Here is a 12,066-nt window from a genome sequence, read left to right as displayed (position 1 = left end):
TAATATGGTCTCAATTCAATCTCTGTATGAGATGGTTGGGACCTTATCAGAGCTATAGAGCATATCCATAGGAGAAAAAAGTCAAAGGAACCATACCTCTACAAGCGATCCTTCATGAGTTACAACCCCCCAAAATCGGGTCATACATGATCGCGAGTCAGGTCACTCTGCTAAGACTATCACATTTAACTACAGTCAAACCTGTTTTTATGCGCTCCTTTTATGTGCGATTTTTATTTGTGCGATTTTTTTAATGCGAATTTTTAATTTGTGCGGTATAGTTGGCGACTAGTCTCGTGCGATTCGTCATGTCTTACGTTGACTTATTATAGCTAAATAAACTTATTATAGCATAAATGCACTTATTATAGTAATATTATTGCATGAATATGCGAAAAATGAAATAATTTACTTTTTAAGTCAACAAAACACCACCTGGACAAAAATATGTAAAACAGACGATAGACCAGACGATGCAGTCAAGTGCTGACATCTGTTATCAATAAATTCTATTTCGTACGGTTTTGAGTTATTTTCTATGTGAGACTTTTTTTATGCGGTCCCTGTTGACCGCATAAAAAAATTATTTTTTTAATTGTGTTGCGAAAACTATTATTTACAGCCATTCGTGAAGTTTCGTGAGATTTTTTTTAATGCGTTTTTTTTAATGCGGTCCCTATCCCCCGCATAAAAACAGGTTTGACTGTATTTAGCTCACATGACTATGCCAGCTTCGAGTAGCCCACTTGATTGTTCATGCAGTACTTGATGTTATATAGTTTTAGGGGGTGTAGGAGCTCACCCCCACTCAGATGCTAAGATGCTCACTGTCACTTGCACCAAAGCACATGACTACATGCAGAGCATCAGTCAAGATGAGTGATGACATGGAGCATGGAGAATAGGCAGTATACTGATACATGTTAAAAACTGACCTTTGGAGGCAAATATCTTGCAAAGGGTCTCATGTACAAGTATGGTTCCTTTGCCTTTTTTGCTTGTATAGGGGATCTACACTTCTCGGGGAATGCGAAACCTGTCATTCAAAGCTTGAATCTTAAAATTCTTGAAGACTTAAAATTCTATTCTGGCAAAATTTTATAAAAGTTTAACCAACCTCTCTTTAAATAGTTTGTTATATATTTTGTCTATGAGGACTTAGCCTATTAATTGTCACAATCTCATTAGTGGAGGAGTGACTATATTGGTTCTAAATCCTGTTCTATATCTGTTGATACCAATAAATACAGAACTACAAGCAGTGGCAATTTGTATTTATTGGTTAGTATTTCATTTGATATAATTATTTGTTGAGTTTTTATCAGCTGACATTGGAGTTATTCAGATGGCTCTTGATATTTTAGGTTAAACAGTAACTAGCTATTCTTAATCTTTATGACTTCAATGGCTATAATTCAATGTGAGGATTGTCTTGATATAAACATTTGGAAACAAGCCAATTAAAGACTTACCTCTGATCATTAATTATATATATTTAATTCAGTAGTGATGTATTTCCATACTCAAACAAAAATACTTATTACAATTGATCTGTCACTCTGCTTGTATATTCTTTTTTTCTGAATTTAAGTAGAACATCTTGTCTGATCAGCTTTCAGATATTTATAAAATATGTCAGTAGGCAAATTTGAGAAGCAATTCATTCTCTGAATTATATTGGGCTATATTAATAATTAAATGTTAAATGATATGTTAATAGTTCTGGAAGTGAAGTTTAGACGGAGGTCCAGGTAGCATAACTGGCAACACAACTTCACAGTATGCAGGAATTGCAGGTTTGAGTCCCATTTTAGGCTGATTCTTTTCTTCCAGAACCTTTTTAAATTAATATTTTAATAATTATTTTGTTTGTTTCGTCATTCCTATAATATACTATGCAAGTCTAATGTGGAGTTTAGACTATATTTATAAACTGGAATATCTTCATGTCTATTATTTACGCAAATTATTCCAACTGGAAAGAACTATTCCGGGCTATGCTCTGTGGCATGAAGTTAATTGAATTTGGTTCTTCCCTTTCTTGCTGAAACAAATAATAAAATTTTATTATAGAATTAAATTTAAAAATGATAATACTATACAGTAATATATCTACATCAAGAAAATATTAATCAAAGTAAAATTTGGAAATTTAAACATCTATGGCATTACAAATTAAGTCAAATACTTTTGGTGTATCGGAGTTACTATTTAAAGATAACATTAATGATTGGAAATTTGGATATTCACTTTTAATAAACTCTGCAGTTTCCCAAGCAATAATCAAAGATCAAAATTCATTATATCAAAGTACTTATCACCCATGGTATATTGATTTACTACAAATTCCATCCTCATTGGTGGTGAGGATGGAATTTGTAGTATATGTCACAACCAGTTAGTTTAAATGTAAAACGATTAATAATTCAACTTCGTTTAAATAAATGTACTCTTTTTATTAATAATATTTATATTGACTTAGCAAGATCTTATTGCCCTTTATGTAATTCTGAAGAATTTTCACTATATCATCTTATTCACAATTGTCAAGAACTTTCTAGTTTGCGTGACTATTATAAAATATCTCAAATATACAATTATAATTCATCACTCGACTTCAAACTTAGTTTAAACTATCTTAATAAAATGAATCTATACAAGATATGCAATTATTTTGTTAAAATCTCTGAAAAATACTATTTGACAAATCAAAATTAATGATTGTTTTTGTATTCCTTGTCTTTGTTATTACACATCGTAGATGAATGATTATGTATGCAATCACAATATCGATGTTTATAATATCTGTGACTTATTTTTGTACCTTTGCACTCTAAATTTGTTAATTTGCAATCCTTTCCAGTCACTTGTATTATCCCCCGTAACAGAGAAATTGTTCTCTTTTTGTAAGACTAATTTGTATTGTATTGTTTTGTAATATTATTAATAATAAATTATGATGATGATTATTTTGTTTGTTTCCATATTGCCTATATATAAACAAGGTCCAAATAGGTAATATGGAAACAAAAAAAATAAAACATTAAAACCATAGAGGTAAAAAGACTTAATTATAATTATTAAATTTATCAAGAGATAGTGCCTATCACCTATCTCTAGGCCAAATTACATAATATTTAATTATTAATACAGTGGAACCTCGCTTAACGAGCATAATTCGTTCCAGAGTCTTACTCGTAATGTGAAACACTCGTTAAGCGAAACAATTTTTCCCATAGAAATTAATGTAAAATACGATAATGCGTTCCACATCGAAAAAATGCTGAAATGTTTTGTGTATAACGTTTATTCAAAAATTGTACAATATACAGTATTAAGGAACATGAATTGTCATCATCATCTTTTCTTCTAGCATGGAATGAACCATCCTGGAATGAGAATTTGATTTGCAGAAACAAAAAAAAATTACAGCTAATATGTTTGATAAATACTCCAAACGATATGCCAAATTCTTGGGTTATGTAAAGGCTATAATTAAATATTAGAAATTAATTAATTTGACTAGAGGTAGGCAGTTATGTTTCCATCTCATATTAAATTTCATAATTATAAATAGTTAATTTTTAATTCAGACATTTCTAAAATTTAATTTGGAATCTGTCATTAAATTTAATGACTCAAGAATTTGGCATATCGTTTGGCATGTTTATTATATAACGGGCTATGGTTGTTGATGTTTATAAGTAACATGTGAACACAAGTTTGGAAAAATATGTGATCACAAGCAACAGTAAAATGCTAGCGGAACGAGTGCTAAACACAGACTAATGGAACATGCTGCATGCGCACAATTCGGGACTTCCCCTCTCTTCGTCACTTGTTATGCAAAATACTTGTTGTGCGAGGTGCTCGTTAAGCAAGGTTCCACTGTAGTAGCATCAACATAGCCTGATATAATCAGGCCATAATTTGGCCTTAATTTAATAATCGGGTTTATGGATGTTTGTTTTCTACAAGCCGAAAACAATCTGGCATGAAAGTAGTGAGAAATGACAGATCAAGCCATCAGGAAATTTACAGAGATGCTGATTGGACTGGTCCACTTCCTCTCTGTTTTTAGGCCCTGGTACTGGTCAATATATTACCAGTGCCAATCTATTTCTGTACTGCTTGAACATATTCCATTCATTTATGGTGGAAAAAAATGGCACAGTAATAAGCAAATGTGCAAAACATTGCTGATCTGCTAGGTTCAACCTGTTCAGAAATAGCGAGGTTGAGGCCGAAGTTTTCAACGCGAAAATGTATATGTCGGACATTCAGCGCCGTCTTCCTGTAAGTGTAGAAGTTTGACAATGGCATTTGGAACATCAGTGGAATCATGCTCGACGTTCCAAACGCCATTCAAACTTCTACGCTTATAGGAAGATGGCGCTGGATGTTCGACATATACATTTTTGCATTGAAAACTTCAGCCTCAACCTTGCTAATATCTAGTAATGCAAACTACTCCCCCAGATCTCCAAGCTTATAAAGCCCAAGTGAAGAAGTAGATTATTAAATTTCTTTTCTTTTTCTATTGAAGAATACAATGTGCCATTCTTAAGTAATGGAAATACAAATTGCTCTCCCAAAAATCACCCAGAGGATATCTGACTAATCTACTAGTACTGTTGAACAGAACTCTGGACAGAGTAAGCATTCCCTGACTATTGAAAGCTATCCATTACATCTGGCATGTACTCTCATATTCAAGGAAATACTTTAAAATCCCTGTAATTACCAACCAATATCTTTGACAAGTTGCCTGTGTAAACTTAGAGAGAATGGTGATTTGTATCTTTAATGTTTTTTATTTAAAAAATTATTTATTGGTGTGAGTTTTTATAACAAGATCAGTGTGATTTTTTTTTTTCTTTACTAAAAAAACTAAGATTTTCAGACCCTTTTTTTAAAAAAATGTTTTACTACTTTCTTAAAATAGAATGGATATTCGACCGAATCATACTATTTACATCAACAATCTCAATGAGAAAATAAAGAAAGATGGTAAGTAATTTTATACAATGAACATATATTTACAGAAATTTAAATCAATACATTAAGACATTTTAAAAAGTAATGCAGGTGTCCCAAAAGGTACTTTACAGCTTCAAAGTTTTATGTTTGGATTATGCAGTCTTCATCACCTGCAATAGACAAGAAAGGTTAGTTAATATTTGTCAAAAAATGTTTTTGAGTTGGTATGTCGCTTCAACCCCACAGTGGAATGGTTCCTATATAATTCAAAGCCATGATATAAAAGTTTTGAAGTCGTAAACGATCTTTTGGTATCTCTGTATATTAATTGCTATTTTTATAAATTATTTTCTCAACTTTTCTTTTAGTCAGTTAAGTTGTAAATTCTACAGATGAATTTATTTAAATTCTTGTTCTATTTTCTAATAATGTTTATCAAACATGCAGATCAGAAACAAATTATTATTTTTTAATGGTGATTGTTTTTTATTGAGCAAGAAAATCCATAAGAATTAGCAACTATACTTATTACACGGAACAGTTGATATAATTTTATATTTTTAATCGTTTGATGTTAAAAAACACAATTTCTATGTATTTCTTATTGTCATCTTTAATTCTTTTAAATTTCAGTAAAATAAATTTAAAAATGATTTTTTAACATCAAATGATTAAAAAATATGTATGTATTATTGCCAATTTTTCCTTATAGATGATGATTAATGCATACGAAATTGAAGACGTAACATAACAAATATACTTTATGTATTTAGTTAAAGAAAAAATATAATAAACTTGTAAAATAATAATAGTTTTAGTAATAATTCTAAAAAATAATGTTAGTTAAGCATATTTTTTCTATTGTTTCTTTAATGAAACCTTGTAGCAGCTTGTCTTTTAAGTGTAAAATGGTATTACTTAATTCATCGATTTTTCCAATGAAATAATCTTTTCGAATTTATAAAAATAAACGTTTTTGTAATTACTTTTTGTAAAAGTAGTACATTATACTATTGGCTGAATATTGCTTACAGTTTTTACAATATTTCAACTATTTTTAATCATTTGATTCGAGTAAATTCCACATAAACATAATTTATTCTCTTTATTTTACTATATATTAAAAATTGCTATAAACAACATACGTGTACCAGTTTTATACTGTAAAACTAATTTTCTTTACAGATTCTGTTAGTAACCCTAATGAACTGTTTTCATCTGTTACTAATTCTGCAAGCCAAAGCATGCAATTTACTTTCTCGTCAACTGACACAATTTTAGATCACTAACAGGCTCTGTAAATAAAATCAATTAGTTTTACATTTGATTTAAAAATATTTTAACTTTAGGCTCTCAAATATTATTATTTACTGCATAATTTTAACATTTGTACATCTTTAGTTATCAAAGTATTAATTCACCAGGAAATAAGCGAATTTAAAGCTAAACTTGGTACGTTAGAGCATAATTTAAATCTATTGGAAACAAGAGTGCCAGACTTAGATAGAAAAATAGAAGCCCAACAATACTTGGTAAATACCATTTTAAATATAACTAACCAATGTAATCTAATGTTATTTGGATTAGCGATAACAGAAAAAACAAACTTGAAAGAATGTCTTACACAATTATTCCGAGAGAATATTAAGATAACAGAATTCAAAAAAGAGGAAATTCTGGACATTCACATAATAAAAAAAGAAGATCCATCAATATTGAAAGTTACACTGAACAAGGTCCAGAGAAAAAATCAAATACTTTCAAATTTTTATAAAAATAAAGAAGTATCCTTAGAAGAGCCATTTAAAAATATACGTATGTCATCCGACCTGACACAGGAATCCAGAAACCGTAGAGCAAAAATCCTCCCATACTATAAAGAAGTCAAGAAAAAAGGTGAACAGATATTTCTTAGAAATGACTATTTAATATATAAGAATAAGCAAATAACATATAGTTTTATAAATAATTGTTTAGTTGATACTAAAACTTTTTTAGAGTTAACTATCAATATTTGAGCTCCTCTAATAATAATGGTACTAAGATGTTGAGTAATCTAAATAGAGAACCTGACAAAGTTAATATAGAGGAATTTAAAGATTCGGATATTAGAATTTTATCTTGGAACGTTCAAGGACTTAGAAATAAGTTTTCCGCTTGCTATTTTGATAAAATCTTAAAGAAGTATGATATTATAGGATTGGAGGAAACGTGGGTCAATAAACTAAATACAAATGAGGAATATCTTCTCCAGGCCTTTGAATATTTACAAGTTCCAGCAGAAAAAAATCTAGGTGTAGGTCGACCAAAAGGAGGAATAATGTTAATAATGAAAAAATCTCTGGGTGAAATGATTTATAGTTTTTCAACAACTTACTTTATATTCTCATTAATTAAATTGGAGTCTCCTAAATTTAATAATCAATCAGATAATATTCTGGCAATAATAGTAAGTTATTTTCCACCTTATCAAACGCTACAAAATCTCTATCAAGAAATGGAAAAGGTTATAATGGATTGGCTGCATTTTACCTCTTGTTGGATAATCATGGGTGATTTTAATGCAAGAATTGGTAACTATAATGATTCCTATTATAAGGGTAATAATCAAACAATTTATAACTTAAGAAATAGTCATGACACCGGTAGTAATCCTAAAGGGAATCTATTATTAAATTTCGTTAAAAATTATGATTTATACATTCTTAATGGTCGTACAAAAGAAGACTATCCCGGTAGGCATACTTTTATGTCATCAAGAGGAGCATCGGTAATTGATTACATAATGTGCTCTGAAGCCATACTAGATTATTGTGAAGAATTTAAAGTATTAGACCACGACTTATCTGACCATTTCCCTGTACACTTGATTATTAGAGATGAATCAATCAAATCAAAATATGAAAAGGCAAGAATTAAAGAGAAAGAGCAGGTTGCGAGAGACAGATTCAAATTAAGAAAGTTTGAAACTGAAATAGGAGGAAGAATTAAGTTAATTGAAAAAATGGAGACTAATGAACTATATGATAGTTTAATAAAAATATTTAATGAATATAAGATAGAACCAAATCATCATAAGAATAGATATTTAGATAAAATAAAATCCAAATTTAAGCAAGACTGGTTTGATATGGAATGCTACAGAGCAAAGAGACGAAAGGAAACTAAATTAGCAACTTTTCGTAGGTTTAGAACAAGAGATCAATTAATTGATTATATAAATTCCAAGAAGAGCTATATAAATCTTATTAAAGCGAAGAAAAAGAAATACTTCAATTTAATCAATCAAAAACTATTGACTGACAAAAGCAACAAATTTTTTTGGCTGACTGTGAAAAAATGCCGTTTGAGGAAAGGTAACGAAAAACAAGACCCTATTGGATTTGATAAATGGATCAAGTTTTTTGGAAAAAGACAATTAACTAACATAAATTTTTACCCAGATCAAGAACAGATAGGTTTGTACAGGGAGGAGAGGATAATAAATATACCAATTCTGGCCTCAGAAATAATAAAAACTATTAACAAACTAAAAGAAACCACGGCCACAGGTCCTGACTCAATTCCCAATTGTTTATTAAAAAGACTACCACCTGAAGCAATCGACTTAATAGCGCTTAGCTTTAATTACATGTATGAAAATAATAAATATCCAGATTCATGGCGTTCAGCATACTTTAGAATGATATATAAAAAAGGAGACTGCTCAGACCCAAGCAATTATAGACCCATTGCAATACTATCAACTTTAAGGAAGGTTTTTACAGCTATTCTCGCAAAAAGATTTAATCAATGGCTAGAAGAAAAACAGTTGACGTCCGATACTCAATTTGCTTTCGCTAAAAACGGTGGTACAGAAATAGCCATTTTTATATTGATATCAATTATTCAAATTCAGTTATCTAGAAAAAGGCATAAAGTTTACGCTGCTTTTTTAGATCTGGAGAAGGCCTTTGACTCAGTTTCAATAGAATTAATAAGTGAAAAACTAGGAAAAAATGGAGCAGATATCTTATTCATAAATGCCATAAAATTTTTATTTGGTCATTATCATGTTACTATAAAATCTGGCAAAACTGTCTTCTCCCCCATAGATATTTTTGGGGGTCTGTTACAAGGTGACCCATTATCGCCATTTTTGTTTAACTTTTTCATATTTGATATAAATAAACAATTTGATAAAGCAGAGGATGGAATAAGAATTGGAAATTGTGTAATTCACTCAATACAATATGCAGATGATATTGTTTTACTTTCAAATACAAAAATTGGTCTACAGAGAAAAATTAATTTAATGCAGAAGTACTTTACACAACTTGGGCTGAAAATTAACCCAAGCAAAACATATATTCAAATTTTCAGGAGAGGAGGAAGACTGGCGAAACAAGACCATAATTTTTACCTTTTAAATGAGAAATTGAAGCTTACAGAGGAGACCTCTTACTTGGGGCTTAATATAACTTCAACTCTATCTTTCGAAGCCCACTTTAAAAATATGAGAAATAAAGCTAATAAACTAATTAATAACCTTATATATCTATTGGTCAAAATAAAAATTAGTTCAATTCAAAAACAAATGCAACTTTTTTCGGCAATAGTGATGAACTCGATATGTTATGCTTTCCCAATATGGGGAATTGAATGGATTACTCGTTTTGAAATAATACAATTACAATATATAAGGAAAATATATGGGATAGATAGAACAGTCCCTGGATATGCCATACGACATGACACAAACCGACTACAATTGGAGCCCTATTTGGTATCAAGAATACAAAAATTTTATAAAAGAATGATTAACAGTGATCATCCTTGGATTAAGACCATATTAAATAATCTGAAAAGTCTAACAGAAACAAAGAAAAATTATGTCAACAATTGGTTTACTAAATATAGTCAAATGCTGGCTAAATACGGAATTTCTCCTATTTTATTTGGAAATACAGAAGAAGACTGGCAATTTGGTAACCGTACATTAATAGAAAATGTGTTTAACAACTCTATTCATCAAGAAATACTTAAATTACAGAGTTCAAAATTCCATCCCTGGTATATGGAGAATTTAAACTTTCCTCCAAACGAATACATCAATTTTCACCTACTGTTTATAATTAAAAAATTTTATATGCAGCTCCGACTAAACAGTTTTTATATATTAGTGGATCAGAATTATATAAGGATCAGCAGAGAAACATGTAAATTATGTCAGGAGCAAATTTCGATCTTCCATATAATATGTACATGTAGAGGTTGTACAGAGATTAGGCAAAAATACGGTATTTCCACTTTATCTGAGAGTAAATCAACTAGTGAATTCTATAAAAAGTTGTTTCAAATGAGCCCAACTATAATAACAAGATTATACAATTTTTTTACTAAATATGTTAAATTGTCCGGGAAGGCCAGTAACAAATCTGATAATGAGACTTAATCAAAATTATCTTTTTGTAATTCAAGATAAATACTGTTATTAATGTTAACTATCAAATGTGTTAATTTATGTTCCCCCTTGTAACGGGACTATCCCATATTACGAAAAATAAATATTATTATTATTATTATTATTGTTATCAAAGTATAAAACTATACAGGTATACCTAGAGTTACGTCATTTCGAGTTAAGTCGGTCTCGATTATAAGTCGTTTGTCAAAAAAGTATATGGAAAAATAAAAATCAAGTTTAAGTCATTTTATTTGACTTTACATCCGTCTGCCACAAATATTGAAGTCATAATATCGCTAGAAAAGCGTTAAAAGCACATAAAATCATATTAAAATATGTATGTTTACAGTAAATGTTAATATAATCATCATAATTCCTAGAGAACGAAACATGAAACCATCTGTGTTTGTGTTGTCGTCTTATTTAGCGGTCTTTAAGTGCTCATTATTGGCGTTTTCCATGGTAGTTCCAATATCTACCATTTGGCGTCATTGTCGGCACCACTCGATATTGGTAAATTTAACATAAATTAGTTTATTTTCTATTATCGCAAAATAATTTTAATAACTGTATTTGTTATTTAACCTTAAAAAATCATCTTATTTTATAATGTCTTAGAGCAGGGATGGCGAACCTATGACACGCGTGCCCAAAGTGGCACATAAGAGAAATCATCTGGCACGTAATGTGTCATATGATTTCTGTCTTTTTCAATCATCCTTTCTCTTTATCACCTGATCATCTTTTTTTCAATCAGATTTTTTACATTTATTCGAATTAAAGCTTATTCGTTTAATTTCTTTAAATATCATTATTCGAAGTCTAGGACATTGGCATGCATTAACATCTTTAAAGCTAAGTATGCTTACAATATGGCACGTGGACTCAAAAAGTTTTGCCATCCCTGTCTTAGAGAAACCACATTCACAAATAAAGAGTCCGCAATGTACTGTAAACATCACCAAATTGTAAACATGTACTGTACATTTACAAGTATATACTGTACGTATACATGTATTCATAAATTTAGATTATTTTTTTTCTGTACTATATTAAAAACTAAAATTTATTTGTTTGTAAGCTTAAAATAGATTCTTATTAACCATATATTATTAAAAATGCATTTATAAATAAAATACAGAACTGGGAATGGTTATTTGTGGTTTAGCCTAGGCTAAAGTAAATTCGACTTACGTCGCCTCCCTTGGAACCAATTACCGACGTATGGTGTGGTATACCTGTACATGGACTTCAGGACCACTCTATATAGACACACAAACAGAGCTTTCTATCCAGAAAGTAACTTCCATTTAATTATTGAATTATCATCAATATAGTCAGACAAATTTTAATATACAACTGAAAACTACAAGCTCTGATTATTTTTTCAACATAGTGTCCAACCAAATTGATACACTTCTTGTAGCATTTAAAAAGTTTTTTGTATATCATCATCATAGAATTTTGCTGCATTTGAAGCAAGCCATGTCATAATACTGGACTGAAATTTCTCATCATTGTCAAAGTGCTGTGATGCAAACCATTTCTTCATGCACAGGAAAAGATGGTAATTGCTAGGTGCCAAATCCAGACTGTATGAAAGGCAATCAGACAATTCTCAATTGAATTGTGTTGCAACA

General features: G+C 30.0%; 1 protein-coding gene across 1 annotated transcript in view; it reads left to right on the top strand.

Annotated features, from left to right (window-relative positions):
* snf (U1 small nuclear ribonucleoprotein A snf) overlaps positions 1–12,066 on the top strand; it is a 31,370-nt gene that overhangs the window by 7,645 nt on the left and 11,659 nt on the right. The window contains exon 2 of the mRNA XM_067278300.1: positions 4,946–5,010. Coding sequence (XP_067134401.1) covers positions 4,947–5,010 — 64 coding nt within the window. The 5' untranslated portion in view covers position 4,946. The remainder of the gene's footprint in view (positions 1–4,945; positions 5,011–12,066) is intronic.

This window comes from Centruroides vittatus, unplaced genomic scaffold (genome assembly GCF_030686945.1).
Source record: "Centruroides vittatus isolate TY-2023 unplaced genomic scaffold, ASM3068694v2 contig_799, whole genome shotgun sequence".
Taxonomy (NCBI): Eukaryota; Metazoa; Arthropoda; class Arachnida; order Scorpiones; family Buthidae; genus Centruroides; species Centruroides vittatus.
The sequence above is the reverse complement of the archived record's forward strand: the minus strand, read 5'-3'. Positions and strand labels throughout refer to the sequence as shown.